This window comes from Lynx canadensis, chromosome B1 (genome assembly GCF_007474595.2).
Source record: "Lynx canadensis isolate LIC74 chromosome B1, mLynCan4.pri.v2, whole genome shotgun sequence".
NCBI classification, from domain to species: Eukaryota; Metazoa; Chordata; class Mammalia; order Carnivora; family Felidae; genus Lynx; species Lynx canadensis.
Window position 1 is genome coordinate 59,007,812 of NC_044306.2, and position 22,385 is coordinate 59,030,196.

At 37.1% G+C, this 22,385-nt stretch overlaps 2 protein-coding genes across 10 annotated transcripts in view; both read left to right on the forward strand.

Annotated features, from left to right (window-relative positions):
- The window catches only part of NEK1 (NIMA related kinase 1), a 225,673-nt gene that overhangs the window by 46,303 nt on the left and 156,985 nt on the right, over window positions 1-22,385 (forward strand). For all 9 annotated transcript variants that reach the window (XR_004343522.1, XM_030312772.1, XM_030312764.1 and 6 more), the window contains 2 exons: window positions 5,517-5,577; window positions 7,853-8,004. Coding sequence is in view for 8 of the 9 variants with exons in the window: in XM_030312772.1 (XP_030168632.1) it covers window positions 5,517-5,577; window positions 7,853-8,004 (213 nt within the window). In the remaining variant the exon portion in view is untranslated. The remainder of the gene's footprint in view (window positions 1-5,516; window positions 5,578-7,852; window positions 8,005-22,385) is intronic.
- LOC115511666 (cytochrome c oxidase subunit 5A, mitochondrial-like) lies at window positions 12,608-15,267 on the forward strand. Its single transcript, XM_030311974.1, is given in 4 exon segments — window positions 12,608-12,613; window positions 14,626-14,704; window positions 14,760-14,990; window positions 14,993-15,267. Coding segments are annotated over 4 exon segments (477 nt in total). The 3' UTR covers window positions 15,154-15,267.

The following is a 22,385-nucleotide window of genomic DNA, read 5'->3' on the forward strand; positions in this document are numbered from 1 at the left end:
GGGCTTGTTAAGGGATATAGGAGTACTGATGCATAGGGGCACTTGTACCCCAATGTTTATAGTAGCACTCTCAACAATAGCCAAATTACGGAAAGGGCCTAAATGTCCATCAACTGATGAATGGATAAAGAAATTGTGGTTTAGATACACAATGGAGTACTATATGGCAATGAGAAAGAATGAAATATGGCCCTTTGTAGCAATGTGGACGGAACTGGAGAGTGTGATGCTAAGTGAAATAAGCCATACAGAGAAAGACAGATAACATATGTTTTCACTCTTATGTGGATCCTGAGAAACTTAACAGGAACCCATGGGGGAGGGGAAGGAAAAAGAAAGAAAAAAGAGAGGTTAGAGTGGGAGAGAGCCAAAGCATAAGAGATTCTTAAAAAATGAGAACAAACTGAGGGTTGATGGGGGGTGGGAGGGAGGGAAGGGTGGTGATGGGTATTGAGGAGGGCATCTTTTGGGATGAGCACTGGGTGTTGTATGGAAACCAATTTGACAATAAATTTCATACATTTAAAAAAAAAAAAAAAGAAAGAAAGGGGCTTGTTAGTGGGAATGCAAGCTGGTGCAGCCACTCTGGAAAACAGTATGGAGGTTCCTCAAAAAATAGACTAAAAATAGAACTACCCTTTCTCCTCATTGAAAACTTAGGATATTTTCTTGAAGTAATATGATCAGTGACATTTATATTTGTAAACCAGAAGCCTATGCTTCAGCAAAAAAAAAAAAAGGAAACTGTATTATATTAAACTCATGAGCCATTCAATGTTTAAGTTCTGTGAACATTCCATGTACTTTCACATTCATGATGTTCTACCATGCTGTTTGCGCTGTAGGATCCTACATGCCTTGTTAACATAAAATCCCCAGTGTGGCATAAAATAAATGTCTCTTGTGTTTGTGGCAGTGTGATGAGGAAAAAAAAAAAAAAAGAACTACCCTGTGACCTAGCAATTGCACTACTAGGCATTTATCCAAGGTGTGCTGTTTTGAAGGGACACATGCACCCCCATGTTTATAGCAGCACTATCAACAATAACCAAAGTATGGACAGAGCCCAAATGTCCATCGATGGATGAATGGATAAATAAGATGTGGTATATATATACAATGGAGTATTACTCGGCAATCAAAAAGAATGAAATCTTGCCATTTGCAACTACGTGGATGGAACTGGGAGGTATTATGCTAAGTGAAATTAGTCAGAGAAAGACAAAAATCATATGACTTCACTCGTATGAGGACTTCAAGAGACAAAATAGGTGAACATAGGGAAGGGAAACAAAAATAATATAAAAACAGGGAGGAGGACAAAACAGAAGAGACTCATAAATATGGAGACCAAACTGAGGGCTACTGGAGAGGTTGTGGGAGGGGGGATGGGCTAAATGGGTAAGGGGCACTAAGGAATCTACTCCTGACATGATTGTTGCATTATATGCTAACTAATTTGGATTTAGTAAATTTAAAAAAATTAAATTGCAATTTAAACAGAAGAGACTCATAAATATGGAGACCAAACTGAGGGCTACTGGAGAGGTTGTGGGAGGGGGGATGGGCTAAATGGGTAAGGGGCACTAAGGAATCTACTCCTGACATGATTGTTGCATTATATGCTAACTAATTTGGATTTAGTAAATTTAAAAAAATTAAAAAAAAATGCAGTACAATATTAAAAATAAAAGAAAGGGGCTTGTTAGGCATAACAAAAGACACCTTTATCGTTTTTGGATTTTGATACCTTTATTCTTAACCACTTAGGTACTTTAAGAGTTTTAGGAGCTGTGTGCCAGGAACTGGACACCGAATATTTATTTCTTAATATAAATCACCATATCACAAAATTATCCCTCTGTCTCAGGTTTCTGTTATTGTATTTTCCAATTATTTTATCATGGTACAATGTGCATAACATAAAATGCATCATTGGATGCCCTGTTTAGTGGTATTAAATAGACTTTCACTTTGATTTAGTGCCACCATTCATCTTCACAGCTCTTCACCTTGTAGAACAAACTCATTGCCCAATAACTCCTGTTCCCCTCTTCCACAACTCCTGGCAGCTGCCTGTCTACTCTCTGTCTTCTTGGGTTTCTAGCTGTAAACTTATTATTAAAAAAAAATTTAAATCCAGTATAGTTAACACACACAGTGTTATTATTAATTTTATGTGTATGATATAGCAATTCAATGATTCTGTACAATAGTGCTCATCAAGATGGGTGTACTCTTAATCACTTCACCTATTTCACCCACCCCCACCTACCTCCCTTCTGGTAACCGTCTCTAACTGTAAAATTATTAAACCTTTCTGTGCCTTACTTTACTGACCTGTAAACAATCGGATTATAAACATATCTGCATCATGAGGTGGTTATTTTAAAAAAATCTTAATTTTTTTAAAGAATTAAAAAAATGATAATGTTTGTAAACTGCTTACTGTCTAGCATGTAGTAAGTGCTCAATATATTCAATATAAAATATCAATATATTGTTTTATTATACTAATGTAAATATATTAATATCAAGTTATATGATTATATTCTATTTAATAATTCTTGGAAACCGTTCTGTGGGCATTTGTATGTATAATAGATTGTGGACTCATGATTTTTTTTCTCTATTACTCACATATAGATGCGTAATAAATACTTATTGAGTTGAACTAAAATTTTAATTTGATGGGATTTGTTAAATATTTATATCAAATCAATTAGCACAGGTTATTGATATAATTTCCTGAAACTGCAATTATTTTATATTAAGTATTCGTATGGCCTATGTTAATTTAAATGACCACTGTTAAACTCTTTTTTTTTAATGCTTATTTATTTGTTTGGGGGGGGGTGCATAACTGAGGGAGTGGCAGAGAGAATCCCAAGCAGGCTCCACACTTTCAGGGCAGAACCAGATGCTGGGGCTAGATGTCATGAACTGTGAGATGACCTGAGCTGAATTGAGTGAGATGCTTAACTGACTGAGCCACCCAGGTGCCTGTTAAAATCTTCTGTAAATCACATACCTAGCAAAGTCATAGTTTTATTACATTTTTTTAATTAAAAAATTTTTTAAGTGTTTATTTTAGAGAGAGAGAGAGTGTGTGTGTGCCTGAGAAAGGGAGGAGAAGAGAGAGAGGGAGACAGAGAATCTGAAGCAGGCCCTGCATTGTTAGCGCAAGGCCTGATGTGGGGCTTGAACCCATAAGCTGTGAGATCATGACCTGAGCAGAAGTCAGATGCTCAACCAGCTGAACCACCCAGGCACCCCTTATTGCCTTTTTTTTTTTAATAAGTTTATTTATTTATTTTGAGACAGAGCGAGAGAGGGGCAGAGAAAGAGGGAGAGAGAGAATCCCAAGCAGCCTCCACACTGTGAACACGAGGCTGATGGTGGGGCTCAGACTCACAAACCATGAGATTATGACCCCAGCCAAAACCAAGAGTCGGATGCTTAACCGACTGAGCCACCCAGGCACCCCTAGTTTTATTACTTTTATGTACTCATGAGATAACTATCCATATTCTCTGACTTAATAGAACATCTGTGTGAACAAATAATTTTCAGAAAACAGGTGTGGATTTAACTATTCCTACAAGGAGAATACATTAGTAATCAAGAAAGCCAGTTAAAATGTGTAGATTGAAGGTTACTTATATAGGATATAGCAAGAATCTCTGAAATGTAGGTGTCTTATAATACTCCTTTGTTATAAATAACATTTTCAAGGATGATTTATGATGCAATATACTATTTGCTTTTTGCACCTACTTCATTGAATCTTGCTGCAGTTTCCCCCCACCCCCACCCCACCCCATCCCAAAACCAGTGGTTAGGACATGCAGTGTCAAGCACTAGAATTCAACTAGCCAGCAATGAAAGAAAATATTCAAGCCTAGTATGTCAAGATTTATAATATGGAAAGAAAAAAAAAAGCAGATTATGATTATTAACAAGTAGAATATTGGATAGTATGTGTTTAGTATATGTATAGCTTCTTGTTGCTATTTAGATATCACTTAGATTTCATTTTTCATGAAAGCTCTTCTTTGATTCCTAAGGTCTCTTTTCTGCTATATATCACTAGTTCAGTATTCTAGTGAGAAAGTTTATAATACATGTTTTATGGCTTAAACTTTGAAACAATTTATGAGCTTTTTTATATGAACTACAATAATATTCTGTAGGGTTTTTTTTTTTTAATCTCTTCTTACTTCTCTATCTACCATCAGCCAAGGTTTAATAGGACTTAATTCTCAATCTTGCACACCCTGGAAGAAGCTTGACAAATCATGGTTAAACTCTACTTCATTAGGAGTATAGGTGCTGTCCAATAGTGCTTTCTGTGATGGGAGTATTTTATATATGCATTGTCCATTATTGTAGCCACCAGCCATATGTGGTTATTGAACAGTTAGGATGTGCCTAGTGTGACCAATGGGTTGAATTTTAAGTTGTATTTATTTAAATTGTTAATCTAAATAAATACATATGGGTGGCAACTATGTTGGATAGCACAGCATAGAGATTTCAGAATCTTCTCGGGTTGTATATGCCACATCTCTTAGTTCATATTGCATTCACACAAAAAGGTAAAACTCACATTCAAGCAGTGAAAGAAACTTGCCTGGTTTGGGGCAAGTTGGAGTTCGTAAGTCACCCATTTTTTTTCTACGAAAAAGGAAGGGACAAAATGCAAATGTTCAGAAGAGAATATATATTTACACAGTTGCTCTGAATTGCCTATGAACCAGACCTTCACTTAATTTAATTTATCTTTTGGTGAAGTGGTTCTCAAGGTTCAGCATACATAAAAAATCATTTGGAAGACATTGGTAGGTCCCATTGCTATAATTTCTATTTTAGTGATTCTGAGGTGGGAGAGCCTGAGGATTTCCACTATTGAATACGTCCCCAGTGGTGCCATTTCTGCCAGTATGAGATTGAAAACTGCTATATGGGAATCCTTAATGGGACAGATGACCATCTCAGTCATGGTTTTTTTGCCTGTTGGAGCTTCTGTTCCACTGCTACTGTGGAACTGTTTTCTCCAGGAGGCCTCATTTCTCTTAAAGAGAAAATTCACTTGCTCTCCCCTACCCCACCCAGTAAGAAACAAAACAGACTGAAAATTGAGTTAAATCTTTGTTGACATCATCGTTTTGCACTTAAAGAGGGAAAAAAAATTAGTGAGAGAAAATGACTTCAGGAAATGTGATTTTTGGTTCTCAAAATATGCTTATGAATGCTAGGGAATAAAGTATTAGAGTATTTTAGTAATAGTAAAAAGACATATATGTTGAATTATGTAAGAATTTTGTAAGAGTGGAAGGGAATTAGCATGAGATGAATTTGGTGAATGGGTTACTTAAGTTTAGTAAGTATAGTTTATCTGATAGCATATTTGTGACTGAAAAAGGGAGAAAATGTAATCTGATTAATGGATAGGTTTCTTGTTTTGGCAACTTAACATCTTTTCTAACTTTTTCTTTGTCCTCTTTCAATCTAAGCTTATAGCAGAAGAATTTTGTCTAAAAACATTTTCCAAGTTTGGAGTGCAGCCTATACCAGGTAAGTGAAATTAATGTGAATCCAAACAGGTATGTTTGCAGTAATTAATACACTGATGCTAATTAGTAATTCTCTCTAATTGTATTAGAGATATACGTAGGTATAATAAGTTGGGATAATTGTAGATAACTTTAATTCAGGGGAAATGCATCTTTAAATTATTTTTGAGAGACGACAATATATAACACTTTCTGATGAATTAATAACAAAATTTCCATTTCTTGTCTGCCTTATTTAATGAAATCTATCTTGAAATTGTCCTTCTTAGCTGCTGTTCTAAGATTGTTGTAGAATGCTGTAAAATGTCTTAGGTGTACATCTTTATGTAATATATTTTTCTTTGAGAAATACTTCATATTCTAAAATTTTTAAAAAGTAAGTTAATATGAAGTTGGGTACCTTACCAGCGATAATTTTCTTTTAAATGTGGCCAACAGCAGCAGAATATTTATAAGAATATTTATAAGTGGGTATGGTTATGTACTATGTGTATGTATATTTGTATGCAAAGGACACTGTATTTCTTCTTCATAGAATGATACCGGAATGGATTTCTAAAGTCAGTGGAAGTTATGTAAGATTTGAAGAGTATATTGTTTTTCAAACATAATGCTTTGTGTGTCTCCATTTTGAGTTTGAGTCAGTTACTAGAAAAAAATACCCTATTATGAAACTGAGCCCATGGAAGCTGGAAGTGGGATGGCAGTGTGTTCTTAGGAAGGCCAGCAATATTTGCCTCTTCCTAAAGACACTTAGACTCATCTTCTCAGGGTGCAGAGACTGTCAGTCCCTGGGAAATCAATTCACTCTAAACAAAATTCACAAGAGACAGACAAACAGCAGAATCAGCATGTCTCTCCTGGAGCTCACGCCTCATGAGAAGTCACATCTTGATCAAAAAGCTTCATTGTCACAAAGACCAAAATATTCCATGTCAGCACATTCTTTCCATGTAGATAAGCCTACATAGGAATTAGAAAGTTAATTTGTTGTAAGAGCAGTTGGATGAATGAAATGTTTAATATCATGAGGCTCAAATAGGAGTTGTATTGCTGATGGGCCTGTAGATACTTTGTGGGCTCCAACTCCCCATATTAAGCTTTATCCTGCTGGTAGCCTTGTCACTGAGCCTGAAAAGTACCACCAAATCAGTGACGTAATTCTCCCTCTTTTCTGGGTGTGAATGGGAACTATTCAATATTTTTCTCTTGGGAATCTCCATTTTTACACTTTTGTGACTTTATCTCCTTTTCCAGTATGTATGCCAGTATGTGTACTGGTATACATAGTATTTCTTTGGTTATGTTAATACATTTAGCCAAGTTACAGTGTTGTGATGTTGTATATATGTGTTCTGATTTGATCTTACAGTTGAACTTTCAGAGGGAAATTGTTTCTTTCACTTTTCTTAGTTCCTAGTTAATGTCTCTGAGAGACATAAATAGTAGACTTTCCTCTAAATTTCTTCAATTTAAACGTTTTTCTTGAGTTTATTATTGTTCTAAGATTGACTTCACCTTGTCTAGGTTTCAGTAGTAATTGAATTCATTATTGCTGTAGTACTTACCCTTTTTATATATCTCTTCTGATTATTTCTTTAAAAGTAGTCCATAAACCTTATTCTTGATACAGATTCCGCTCCAAAAAGTTTGACCATTTTATATTCCTACCATTAGTGTATAAAGGTACCCATTCCATTAGACCCTGAGCTATAATAATTGTTTTAAAGTCTTTGTTCTTCTGTAGGTCTGTATCGTTCAGATTATATAGATGAAGAAAGTGTTAATGTTGCTCAAAATGATTGTGTTAGTGTTTAATAGTTACTCTTAAAGTTTATGTGCTAATTTTGAAAGTAATTTCTAAAACAGTAAGTGTTCTTTTACAAACATTTTTAACAGCTTTGTTAATTATTCTATACCTTTCAATTACCTATTTACAGTATATAATTCAGTGTTTTTTTTAGTATATTCACAGATTTATACAGTCATCACTCACAGTCAATTTTAGGGATATGCTTTTTTTTAATATGAAATTTTCAATATCTTAGAGATGTGTGGCCTTTTGATTTTTTTTTTTCCAAAAAGTGGCTTTAGAATCAAATAGTTTATAATGAAGGCATTGACATGTGCTAAGGCATGAATAAGATGTTTAACGAAAAGTCTCAAATGTTGTCAATGATGGTAAAAATGAAAAAGTGCTATCTTGAAGAATTTTGAAAGTAAAGATTTGATATAAACAACTCTAGAAAAAACTCTTTTTGTATCTTTCCATGTAGCTAAAAGACCAGCTTCAGGACAAAGCTTGGCTTCTGTTGTGTCTGCTCAGAAAATTACAAAGCCTGCCGCTAAATACGGAGTACCTTTAACATATAAGAAATTTGGAGATAAAAAATTACATGAAAAGAAACCACTTCAAAAACATAAACAGGTATGATCATATTACAAACTGTGTTAGTAACAAATTAAATTTGATCTTTTTTTTTTATTGCAGCTCAATTCAGTTATCTTGATACTTATAAGATTGTTTTCATTAAGTTACTAAAGAACATTGCTATTCCCTGCTTCATGAGTCTTCTAAAACCGGGAAGACTTAACAAAATCACAAGGAAACATGAAGTAGATATATTAAGTAGTTGGTGCAATAAAGAGAAAGTGATGTTATCTGTGAAATCACTTTTGAACAACCTGAGCAGAGCGTTTGTTTTTGTGCCTAAAACAAGTAAATGTAATACACTTGTTGAAAATGTGGGAAAAATTTGTATTTGAGAATTCACAATCAGATAAATAAATCAAAATCATAGAGCTGGAAGGAATGTTACTGTATAGTCTGCTTTGTAGTATTTAATTATATATATATTTTTTTTTCTGGGGGAGAGAGCAAGAGAGAGCACATGTGTGTCCTCCCACGCACGTGCTGCCCCCTCCCTCCCCCCGCCACGTGCATGGGAGAGAGGCAGAGGGAAAGGGAAAGAGAATCTTAAGTAGGCTCGATCTCATGACTGTAAGATCATGACCTGAACCAAAATCAAGAGTTGGCACTTAACCAACTGAGCCACCAGGCATCCCTACTTGGTAATATTTCATCTGAAAAAATTAAGGCCTATAGCATTTAGGTGACATGCCTAAGAACACAGTGTTAGTTGCAAGAATTTGTCATTTTTCTTCATGTCAATAGCTGCATGCTTTGGCATATGAAACCTGTTTTGTTTTGGACTACATATGTACCTGTATGCATACATACATATATATGTGTTTAGGCACATGTGAACACATTGCTGTAAGATAAACTTCATGGTAGGAATCATCAGTCACTTTGGTTAAAATCTGTCATAAGGTAGTTCAAATGATTATTGTAAGTTAGTCTTCAAATAACTTGTGTAAGTCAGCATCCAGTCAGGAGAAAAAACACATAATAATTTTATCAAGGGAAGTTTAATATAAATAATCAGTAACTATTTTTAGGGAATGAACTTTAAGGGATAAAGAACTCTAAAGAATATAGGAATAGCAGATCATAGGAAGCAGCCACTCTTCCTAGGGCTGAGACAGAGTACCCAAAGAAGGAATACACTTTGGAAGATCTCCCCAGTCCCATCCTTAAGGCTGAGATTCAAATTTTATTGGTTGTGGTATGGCTGTAAACCACTGGATGGTGGAGTTCACTGATGTGCCATAGGCCGAGGCTGGCAAACATGAAACTGTCCACTGTAGAGCTGATGAAGCTCCTGGGAACCTGCCTAGAGTGCCAGTGAAATGTACTGGGGAGCTGCTTGAAGGATCGTTGAATCTTCTGGGAAGCCTTTTGGAGTGCGGGTGGGAGTTGCTAGAGGTTGCTGAACTCTTTGGGTAGTAGGCTGGGGTGCCAGTTGGGTCACCAGCAGAATTTGGTGGGAAGCTGGCCTTGGGGTTGCTGCTAAAGTTCACAGGGAAGCTGGCAGGGGCACCAGCAGAACAATCCTGGCAGCTGCCCACAGGGTAAATGTCACTGTGTGTCCCACATGCAGCAGGAACAAGAAGAAAGGAAGCATGCTAATCAGGAATAGAGGCTGTTTTCTTCTGCATTGTCCTTCCAACATTGTCTGCTGACAAAGCTTAACATCATGATAGCAAGCAGAGAAGACGTGTTTATATTGTCCACTTTCTTCTCACAAGGAGGACAATGGAGGGCGAATTTGTGGCTGGGGGGCAATATAAGTGGCATACCAGTTTTTCTTCTTCCTTCCCTCTTCCTTCCCTTCCTCCCTCCCTTCTGCCCTTCAGTATAACATTTATCTAGGCCTAATGGACCATTTCCATCATATCTTTTATTCCTCTTCTATAATCACCAGAAGCCCTGGACTCCAGACTTTTCCCTCTGGTCATAACCTAATCTGACCCCCACCCTCTGCATACCTCCCTAAACTCTTCCAGAAAGCCCTCTTGTTGCACATTATCAGCAAAATCCCTGTGTTCTACACTTCTTCACCTTTTTTGCTCTAAAACCTGGCTTGTCCCTGCACACACTATTGTACAACTTTCTTACATAGTGACTATTTTCTCTCTAATCCCTTAATACCGCTGGGTCTAGAACTAGGATGAGGGAGGTGTTTTCCTTGCTTCTTACTGCAAGAGTCTCCCCTGCTCCCTAACTACCCCCCAAAGGTTTCTGAGGCTTTTCCTGCCAGACTATACACCTGTTAACCTTCTATGTTAGGTTCATCTGTAGACCCTCATTTTTTGAAAAGTTTAACACTTGACTCCCTGTCACTCTTCCCAACACTGTCTTAATTCTTGGTGATTTCAGTGTCCAAAACAATGATCCTTCCAATAGTACACAGTCTTTTATTTGTTCTCTTTCAGTGATTTTGTCCACCACCCTTAGAACTCTCACCTGTAGTCATACCATCACGTTTATCATTGTTGATAATAGCAACTCTTCCATAGTCTCAATTATAAGCATCCCATGACTTACCATTACTTCCTGTCTTTCCAGCTTACTCCTCAAGGACTCTACCTCCACAACTTCTTTGTCCTATTTGGATATATGGGTTTTACTAGTTGTTTTTTTTTTCAGTGTCCCTCTCTTCATTTTTATTTTCCTGTTTTGGCTTAAAATCCATATTCTTTCATTATAATTTACAAAGCCTCACCTCTCTTGCCCTTGTCTTTCACTATCACAAATTACCTAGCAAAAACTAACTTTGTGAAATCCAACTCTCCATCTCTTTTGTGCCTGAACTCGGGCAGTGGAATGTGGTTGGAGACAGCATACAACTATTCTGACTGGTCTCACTTTAGACTTATAACTAATAATGTCAAGTGAGCACCTTCTGGCCATCCTATTCTATTTCCTCAGTCTAATCACTCCCCCACTTTCTAGATGGTTATTTCTTACCTTCTTGTTTTCCACTTCAAGCAAATGACCTTGCTTCCTCTTTTACTGAGAAAATAGAAGCAATTGGAAGAAAATTTTCCCATGCTCTCACTACCACTACTTGCAGTCAGTCATATCTGTTTATAAATATCTGCTTTTCATCCTGTTACTTTGAGTGATCTGTCTCTGGTATGATCTGAGTCAAACCTTCCATTTTTTTTTTAAATATATGAAATTTAGTGTCAAATTGGTTCCCATACAACACCCAGTGCTCATCCCAAGAGGTGCCCGCCTCAATACCCATCACCCACCCTCCCCTCTCTCCCACCCCCCATCAAAACCTTCCATTTTTTTAAGGTTTTTATTTAAATTCCAGTTAGTTAACATGCATATTAGTTTCAGGTGTACAATATAGTGATTCAACACTTCCATACAACACCCAGTGTTCATCACAGCAAGTATACTCCTTAATCCCCATTACCTATTTAACTCATCCCTCTACCCACCTCCTCTCTAGTAACCATCAGTTCTCTAAAAGTGAAGAGTCTGTTTCTGAAATAAAAGAGAGAGAATCTGTTAGTTTGTCTCTCTTTCCCTTTGCTCATTTGTTTTGTTTCTTAAATTCATCCTTGCCATTTGTATACTATTTTTTATTATTTCTTTGCCTACTAAAGAACTCATACTCTTTTCTGCATCATATTTTTCCTATTACTGAATCATTTCTGTTAGCAATCAAATATGTTGTATCTTCCTTCTTTAAAGCAACAACAACAACAAAAACCCCCAGACCCTTTCCTTATCTCTCATATCTCTTTCCAGCTACTTCCCTATATCTCTGCTTCCTTTAACAGCATAACTTTTCCAGAACATTGTTTATGCTGTCTCCAGTTCTTCTCTTCTCATTTTGTCTTGAACCCATCCACTCAGGGCTTTGTCATGCTGTTATAAAACCGCTCTTGGCAAGGACATTGGTGAGCTTTGTATTATTAAGTCTAGGGGTCAGTTCTCTTCTTCCTTGGCCTCAGTTTTTGACTCACTTGATTACCCCCTCCTTCTTTAAATATTTCTTCACTTGAGTTCAAAGTATTGCACTTTTCTGATTCCCCTCCTACCTGATTGACTGCTTTTCTCAGCCTCCTTGGTAAGTTCCTCCTCATGTTTCTGACCTCTCTACATGCTGAAATGCTTAAATACTCAGTCCTTGGGTATCTTTCCTCTTGTGCCATGCTCACTTTCTAATTGACAGCATCTGAAAACTGACACCCAGATTTTTATCTGCAGCCAATACTTCTTTCCTGAACTTGAGACTTACATCTGTCTTATCATCTTTAATTGAATTTCTAATAGGCATCTCAAAATTCACATGTGTAAAACTGAACTGCTGATTGCACATCCTCCACACATCCCTTCTGAATTTAGTAAATGCTAACTTCATCCTTCTATTTGTTCTCATCAAAGACTTCTGGAGTTATCGTTGACTACCCTTCCAACATCACGTTCTGTTGACTCTGCCTTCAAAATATATGCAGTGGTCTTGACTATTCCTCATTATTTCTGTCACCAAATTAGTCCTAGCCACCCTCACCTTTCACCTTGGTTATAATGTTTTGGCTGATCTCACACCTTCTAAAATTACTTCAGTCTGTTCTCACTTGAGCAGCCTAATACTTCTTTTACCATGAAGGTCAGATCATTGCACTTTACTGCTTGAAACTTTGCATTGGCTTTTCATTTTACTCAATAAAAGCCAGAGTCCTTATAGTGGTCTACAGAGCCCTCTGATGCCCTTATTACCTCTCCAAGCCTTGTTTTCTACTCCCCCATTTGCTACCTACCTACCCCCAACCCCAGCCTGCATTCTAATTAACTTTGTTGCCTTCAAACATTTCAAGCACTTATCTGAAAATGTGTTTTTACTTCCTATTCTCCTTTCCTAAAGGACTGTCCCTTAAGAAGACTGCGCAGTTTTCTCCTTAACTTCCTTCAGATTTGTATTCAGAACTCAATTTATGAATAGAGCTTTCATCCTTGATCACTCTATGTCATTTAACTGTCCCTCAACCCTACCCCCACAGTTTTATCTACTTTATTGTGCTTTATTTTTCTTCACATGATAACTATCTAATGCACTGTGTATTTCTTACTTGTTTATCGCTAGTCTTTTTTATTTCAGTGTAAGCTCCGTGAAAGCAGGAATTTCTTGCTTGTTGTTATGTTCACTGGTTCCTGGCAAATGATTCTTGGCAAGGAGTAGGCACTCAATAAATACTTTCTGCATAAGTGAATAGATTAATGAATAGGAACTTAGATTTTGTCAAGTCAGTCAAATGTTAATTCTTTAAAAGAATGAATAACAACAAAAAATTGTAGTAAAACTATTTACAAAAGCCTTTTTGTTACTGTTTTTAGCAAATTGATAAATAATAAAAAAATAAAACCTAGAGACGAAAACAATGGTCAACTTTCTTGAGAACACTGGAGTGTGTCTTTATTCCATGAGGTGAAGACTGGAAAAAAAAAAGTTTTGGGGCGCCTGGGTGGCGCAGTCGGTTAAGCGTCCGACTTCAGCCAGGTCACGATCTCGCGGTCCGGGAGTTCGAGCCCCACGTCGGGCTCTGTGCTGACTGCTCAGAGCCTGGAGCCTGTTTCCGATTCTGTGTCTCCCTCTCTCTCTGCCCCTCCCCCGTTCATGCTCTGTCTCTCTCTGTCCCAAAAATAAATAAACGTTGAAAAAAAAAATTAAAAAAAAAAGTTTTAATAACTGTTTTCTTTAGTTATATAAATAGTCTGCTAAGATTATTATCAATAATAGCACTAAGGATACTAACAATTAATATAATTCCTTTACCTGTCCTACCCAAGAATTCAAATCTAAGCATCATTAGACCCAGGCTTATTGACATAAAAAAAACAAAATATATTCATGTAGCAAACATTCAGTGGCAAAGTACTGCCCTACCAAATAAGTGTTATATTCACTTTGTGTTTGTGTATTGAACACTTTCCAGAACCTGCGTTCAATCCACCAATGTCAATAATGCTCCAAAATTGCAAGTCTGATCTAAATTGGACTTGGCATTAGTTAATGACTAGTATGTACTTTTTTCTTTCTTTTCGTTATTCATTACATATCCCTTCTTCCTTTTTAAATGTTCTTTTTTCTTTGACTCTCTTTCCTGTGTAGGTACATGTGATATCGATACTGTATTATTATGTGAGCACTTGGAGAATACAAAGTAAAGACTATATTTCTTTTGCCCTCACATGTTACAGTTTAACTAGAGTCGTAGGCCTGAGAAAAGGCAAAAGGAGCAATTTGTATGGTAACTGTTCACACTGTTAGCTTGTAGGTTAAAGAATGTAATATTGGCATTATTTCCTGGAACACTACTATGCTGGCAGTGTGAATTGATGTTTATAGTTCTCGATTGTTCTAAGGGACTTAGGGAACACTAGGATAAATTTTTTTCCAGAGGCTTTTCTTGTTTCTTCCCCAGTTGTCCCTTTTACCCTCTAAAAAACAGGAAACAGGACAGTAACTCCTTTAGTACCTCATATGTATCTTCTTAATGCTGTTTTATTAGACTGTCATCTCTCTGAAGTTAGGGGCTGTGTTTTACATTTTGCACAAAGTGAGTGTTTAATAAGACTTTTTAAAAAATCAGTGAATAAATGAGTAAATGAAATGAATGCCAGCTTAGGCTGTGTGCCACCATTGCTGTCTTGCTGAGGGCCACTCTGTTGCAACAGCCACAGTCTCCTATGCCAGCCCTTGAGGCCTCCTGTACCTGGATCTGGGCCCTGGTTCCCAGCTGCACTGTCGTGGGCCACTGTCCAGTCAGTTCACTGCTACTCCCCTGAGTCACATGAGACAAATGAGGAGTTTGATGCCCACTGGATAACATACTTCAACAAGCCAGATACTGATGCTTGCGAATTGAGTAAAGGGATGAACATGCTTGTGGGCTGTGACCTGGTTCCAGAACCCAAAATCATTGATGCCGCTTTGCAGGCATTCAGACAGCTAAAGGATTTTGCTAGTGCATATCACATCCTAGAGGTTAGGACAAAGCAGAACCTCATAAGGAAATCTACTTCTGTGTCATCCAGGAACTTAGACCAGCTTTAAATGAACTGGAAATCTGCATTCCAGAGGAGCTGGGCCTTGACAAAGTGTACACCCCATGGATGGCTTCTCAAGGATTTATTCATAATGCTGCCTGATTATAGAAAATACTGATAATAACATATTACTTTATTTGAACAAGTTTTCCTCTATTGAGTACCAAACGATGTCATGGTAACTAGAACTTTAATAAAAGGGAAATGAGTTTGTACTGAAAAGGAAAAAAAAAATGAATTCCAAATCAGGAAAGTAATATTCTTTAATATTTTAACAGTACTTAATAGGGTTAAAGGCCAGATAACAAGTCTGCTTTTAGGTACAAACAGTGTTGTTGAGTTTTTATTCTCAGTGCTTAAAGGTGACTACTTCAGTGTGAGGTCATGAAGAGAAAGCTTTAGAGCATTGAAATCAATTTATTTATTTATTTATTTATTTATTTATTTATTTATTTATTTATTAATGTTTATTTATTTTTGAGACCGAGAGAGACAGAGCATGAACGGGGGGAGGGTCAGAGAGAGGGAGACACAGAATCTGAAACAGGCTCCAGGCTCTGAGCTCTTAGCACAGAGCCCGATGCGGGGCTTGAACTCATGGACCACAAGATCACCACCTGAGCCAAAGTCAGACGCTTAACTGACTGAGCCACCCAGGTTCCTCGAAATCAATTTTTTTATATACATGTGTAATTCTTGAGATGGAAACTTCATTTCTGTTACAGTTTTTGGTTCTTCAAAGTAATTTAAGTAGTATAACTTTGATTTGCAGGTTTTTTTTCCTACAAAGTATGTATTCTAATAAATGTGCTGTAGTCTTTTAGAATAGTTTTGAGAGTTAAGGAAAGTAACATTCCCATTATCCAAACACTGCATTTAATTTAAATTAATTTTGTGGTGGGCCCCTCCACATTTGTATTCAAATATACGTTACCTGTATTTTTCATGTGTATCTGATAGTTTATAGATAACTTGTTATGTTTTAATTTAAGATTATATATACTTAATGTAAATGTTTGTTATTACCATCAGTGGTTGTATTATAATTCACTGATATGAAGTCAGTCAGATTGATTACATTCTTTTTTTTTTTTTTTTTTTAATTTTTTTTTCTTCAACGTTTTTATTTATTTTTGGGACAGAGAGAGACAGAGCATGAATTGGGGAGGGGCAGAGAGAGAGGGAGACACAGAATCGGAAACAGGCTCCAGGCTCTGAGCCATCAGCCCAGAGCCAGATGCGGGGCTCGAACTCACGGACCGCGAGATCGTGACCTGGCTGAAGTCGGACGCTTAACCGACTGCGCCACCCAGGCGCCCCAGATTGATTACATTCTTATAAACGTCTCCTTTGTTTTGATTTAATGAGATATAATTGACATATAATACTATATTGGTGTCAGGTATACCATAGACTGATTTGACATTTGTGTACATTGTGAAATGGTTACCATAATAAGTCAGTCTGTCACCTTACTAAGTTCATGCAGTGTTTATTGACTGTATTCCCCCTGTTCACATTACCAACCCATGATTTAATTATTTTATAACTGGAAGTTTGTACTTCTTAATTCTCTTCACCTAGTTTGTCCCCTACCACCACCCCCCCCTTCCCTTCTGGTAACCATCAGCTTGTTCTCTCTAGCTATGAATCTGAGTTTTGTTTTTTGTTTTTTAGATTCCACATATAAGTAAAACCATGCAGTATTTGTTTTTCTCTGACTTTTTAACTTAGCATCATACCCTCTAGGTCCATCTGTGTTGTCATATATGGTAAGATTTTATTCCTTTTTTATGGCTGAGTAGTATGCCATTGTATATATACACCACCTCTTCTTTATCCATTCATTTACTCATGGACACTTGGGTCATTTCCATATCTTCACCATTGTAAATAATGCTGCAGTGAACATAGAAGTACATATATTATTTCCAATTAATGTTTTCATTTCTTTTGGATAGATACCTACTAGTAGAATTACTGGGATCATATGGTAGCTCTAGTTCTGTTTTTTTGAGGAACCTCCATTCTGTTTTCTGTAGTGGCTGCACAAATTTACATTTGCACCAGTAGTGCTCTGAGAGTTGGTTCCCTTTTTTCCACATCCTTGTCAACACTTATTTCTTGTCTTTTCGATACTGTCCTTTCTGACTACTGTGAAGTGATAGCTCATTGTGGTTTTGATTTGTATTTCCCTGATGATAGTGATGTTAAGCATCTTTTCATGTGCCTATTTGATGAGGTTCTTTAATGTCATGTGTAGTTTTTTTCCTCATTTTCTTTTGTGCATTTACTATAAGCTCTTGCATTGTGGTATTGTGAGATTCACATTATATCATCTTGACATGTATGAGAGCTTAGGTTGATAGCAACTTAAATTTGAACACCTTCCAAAACTCTACATTTTTCTTTCCCCTCCACATGTTATATTTTTAAGTCACTCTTATGTTTTTCTTATTTTATGTATCCCTTAACTAATTATTGTAGTTAATTTTACTTTTTTCTTTCAAGCTTTTTAGTATCTTTATAAGTGATTAATCCTATCTTTGCCATTTCTAGTGAGATTTTTACTTTTGATGTCTTCATGTTATTAATTATTGCCATTTCAGTTGAAAGAAATCCCTTTATTAAAACACGGGGACAGGACCCATGGCCAGAAAGAACTGCTCTGGGGTTATAAGGAGTGACTGGTTATATACTGTGGAGTTGGGGAGGAAAAGCCAAAAGGGAGGTTTCCAAAACGGATTTCATATGCTAAAGAAGACTCTTAAGATATTGGAGGCCTAGCTATTGTCAAGCTAAGGTTGTTTTTCCCTCTAGCAAAACGTTAACATTAACACTGTAGAGAGTTCCTAGAGGAATGTTTTACTCTCCCTGCCTCAAGTTTTTGCCATTGGGCAGTAAATTTAATTTTATCTACATTTTCTTTTCCATTTTGCCACATCAGCACCAGTACACTTGGGGGTGTTTTGGGGCAGCTGGAGTTGAAATAGGCATCATCTGGGAGGTCCCATAATACCGTGCACCAGGGGTGCCCTAGTAAGCTGTCTGAAGCCAGAGTGATCTGGGCCTGGAGTGTTCCAGGGTGCTTTGCACACCTATGTCACCTTGACACAAAAGCTGGAGCTATAGTAAGTGCTGACCAAGGGTGTCGTGTTCACGGCCTGGTGGCTGCGTTGATGTGGGTTAGAGGTCCAGGGTCCACTCAGGCGGCAGGCCAGCTTACTAAAGTGGAGGGGGAGTGTAAACTGTGTTGCTCACTAGCCCCTCTGTCTTGGCCCAGAAAGGATACGAGCAGCTCTCCTGCCCTTGGTAGAGTTTTAGGGCTGGCTCTTTTACGTGCTAGTTGCTCTTCTGAAGCCCCAAGCCTCTGGGGGATGGTGTGGAGTAGGGACCCAGGGCATGCTGAGGCAAGTAAGCAAGTGTGGCTTTTTGTCTGTACTCCAGGGCAGACCGATTTGCTCCTAGCTCCTCAGTACTATCCGTCCCCACTGTAGTTCTCACCATTGGGGTGGGGAATTCCCTGTTTTTGTTTTTGTTTTTTACCATGTCTTTGTCTCTTTTGCTGTTCTGTCTTTTGCTGTGCAGAAGCTGTTCAGTCAGCCCTCAGTTCTTCAGGAGGAATTGCTCCATAATAGGTATACATTTGGTGCGTTCATGGAGGAGGTGAAAGCTTCATAATGAGAAGTTTATAAGAAAAACCATAAACACTTAATGATATTGTCTATCATTTGCAGTTGTAAAAATTTAAACTAATAATGTATTAAGTTATTACTACCCAACAAATTTTGGGAATATTTTCATAGAAACTTTCTTTGCTCCAGTTCCTGTAATGTTATTTTTTTTTTAAAGATTCTGTTATTGTGCCACCAGAGGGAGCTCTATGAATATGTTTTAGTGTTCTGGTTCAGATTTTTTTTTTTTAATTTTTTTTTTTTAACGTTTATTTATTTTTGAGACAGAGCATGAATGGGGGAGGGTCAGAGAGAGAGGGAGACACAGAATCTGAAACAGGCTGCAGGCTCTGAGCTGTCAGCACAGAGCCCGATGCGGGGCTCAAACTCATGGACTGCAAGATCATGACCTGAGCCGAAGTCGGATGCTTAACCGACTGAGCCACCCAGGCGCCCCTGGTTCATATTTTTAAAAAGAAACACAGAACAAAACATTTGTCTTAATATGGATGTTTTATGTTACCATATTTTTCTCTTCTGTATAGATACAGTTGAAAATACCTGTGTGACAAAGAAACAGCTTGATATATATATTTTTAAGTTTACTTATTTATTTTGAATGAGAGCAGGGGAGGGGCAGAGAGAGAGGGAGAGAGAGAATCCCAAGCAGGCTCTGCTAGCACAGAACCTGAATCGGTGTTCAAATTCACAAACTGTGAGATCATGACCTGAGCTGAAACCCAGAGTCAGAAACTTAACCGACTGAGCCACCTAGGGACCCCAGCTTCATATTTTTATTTCACAAATATTTGAGTATCTTGTATATGTGGTAATGGAGCATTAAAAGATGAATATAATCGGTGTCTTCATTTAACTTACCTAAGAGTATGTAGGTGTGTTAATTAAACATTCTCTTCTTACTCCTCACTATTGGGTAATCTGTTTAAAAGCTGTTTGTTTATAGTGAGATCTGTGTTACTTGTGTTAATACATTTAATGTTTTGTTGTTGTTTTCTTTTTTAATATTGAGAGAGAGAGAGAGAGAGAGAGAGAGAGAGAGAGAGACCATGAGCGGGGGAGGGGCAGAGAGAGAGAGAGAGAGAGAGAGAGAGTGAATCCCAAGCAGATTTCACTCTCAGCAGAGAGCCTGACGCAGGGCTCTATCTCACCACCATAAGATCATGACCTGAACTGAAATCAAGAGTCAGATGCTTACCCGGCTAATCCACCCAGGTGTCCCCTTTGTTAATATTTTTATTTAAAAAAAATTTTTTTTTTCCAACGTTTATTTCTTTTTGGGACAGAGAGAGACAGAGCATGAACGGGGGAGGGGCAGAGAGAGAGGGAGACACAGAATCGGAAACGGGCTCCAGGCTCTGAGCCATCAGCCCAGAGCCTGACGCGGGGCTCGAACTCCCGGACTGCGAGATCGTGACCTGGCTGAAGTCGGACGCTTAACCGACTGCGCCACCCAGGCGCCCCATACCCTTTGTTAATATTTTTAAATTGTTTGTTTGGTGTTGTGGTTCACAGATGTTGAAACCAGTGCTAGACCTGATAGATTGAGTTAACCTGTGTAACCTTTCAAAATACATAATGCAGAGCTCTATGTCCAGAAATTATGATTCTGCAACTCTTAGGGTTATGTATATTTTTAAAATAGCTTTACTGAGATTTATTTCACATACTGTACAATCCATACATTTAAAGTTTAGAATTAAATAGTTTTAGTGAGATCAGAGTTGTGCAGCTATCACCACAATCAGTTTTAGAACATTTTCATCATCAAAAAAATTCTTTTCCCATTAGCTTTCGCTGCCCATTCTTCCCCTTAACCCCATTGCCCTAGGCAACCACTAATCTACTTCTGTCTCTGTAGATTTTCTTATTCTGGAAATTTCATGTAAATGAAATCATATAACACATGGTCTTTTGTTACTGGCTTCTTTAACTTAGCATAATGTTTTCAAGGTTGTAGCATGTATCCATGTTGTAGCATGTATCAGTACTGCATTCCTCTTTATTGCCCAATAATATTCCTTCTTATGGAAGGAATGGAAGGAGTATGTATTTTTACAAAAATTCTGTGTAACATTCCCCACTAGTTTAAATTTTATATACATAACATGCTTTGAAATATTAACTGCGTGTTTATAATACTATGAAGAGCATTATCTCCAATTGTATTTTTTTCTTACACGTCAATAGCAGTGGCTCCAGTGCCCTCCCTTGACTATTTTAAAATTTTGGGTTGCTTTTAGTGATGGAAAAGTCTGTTTTGGAGGTAAAAAATGGGTCCTTTTTTTAGTAATAGATGGAAATAAAACCAACTATACATACTGTGTATCTTTACAGGGTCTGGATGTGAACTGTATTTCTTACTCTTGGTTACTTTCAGAAAAAATTCAAAAGTTACTTTTCTTTAGATATTTCACTATTATTGTCATTTCATTGACCCTAGTGCCATTTCTGGAGGTAAGTGCTGAGATACATGGTTAACTTAAGTGAAACTTGAAGTAACTAGCCAAAATAGGCAGTTAGGAGTTAGGACCTAATAATATGGTGAGGGGGTGGGATGATTCTGGGAATCTACCACTTGGGTCTTCTCATGTAGTAAACTCACTGTTTGGTTACTTATGGTGTGAGATTTAGTACCACTTACTGCATGTTTTGCAGCTTTAAGCTAACTTAGACTGTATCAGTAAAATGGATTTGGTTTAGGGGCACCTAGCTGACTCAATGGTATGTAAGCATGTGACTCTTGATCTCAGGGTTGTGAGTTCATGCCCCACATTGGGCATAGAGCTTACTTAAAAGAAGAAATTAAAATGGATTTGGTTTATGATGGTCATGAATTAAACTGGCAAAGCACATTATAAAAAGAATCATTCATATTTTATCAGGTTATCAATATGCTGGATAGTGTAATATACTAAATAGCATTATTTTATTGTGCTCATATTAAATAATGTATCCATTAAAATAAATTAGTTGCATTTCATAAGGAGAAATTCTATATCATGTTGCTTTCTGAAGAAGAAATCAAGTATCTTCTGAAATCTTACTATAAATAAAGTTTGTGTCTTCCTGGTTCTTTTTTATTAATTTTATTAACTTCATATTAATTCACAATCATTTATTTTATTCTGAGTTGCCTTTTAGAATTTTAGTGCTTATCTCTGGATAATTTTATAAAATTTAGAAAACTGAAATAATGATTGGTATATAAAAGTCATTTCATAACATTGGCTTTTGCTAAAAGACAGCTGCTATTGATATGGAATTGTTACCAAAAGCATTTTTTAAAAAAAAGTTTATTTATTTTTGAGAGTGAGAGCACATGTGTGAGCAGGGGAGGGGAGAGGAGCAGGGAAAGAGAGAGAGAGAGAGAAGGAGAGAGAGAGAGAATCTCAAGCAGGCTCCTTGATATCAGCACAGAGCCTGACATAAGGCTTGATCCCACAAACTGAGATCATGACCTGAGACAAAATCAAGAGTTGGATACTTAAATGACTGAATCACCCAGGCGCCCCCACCCAAAGACACTTTTCATGATTTAATAAGTTAAATTAATAAAATTTAATATTATTTTGATAATGTAAATGATCACTGAAGTAATTTTTTTTGAAGTAATTTTTTAAAATAACATTTTCGGGGCGC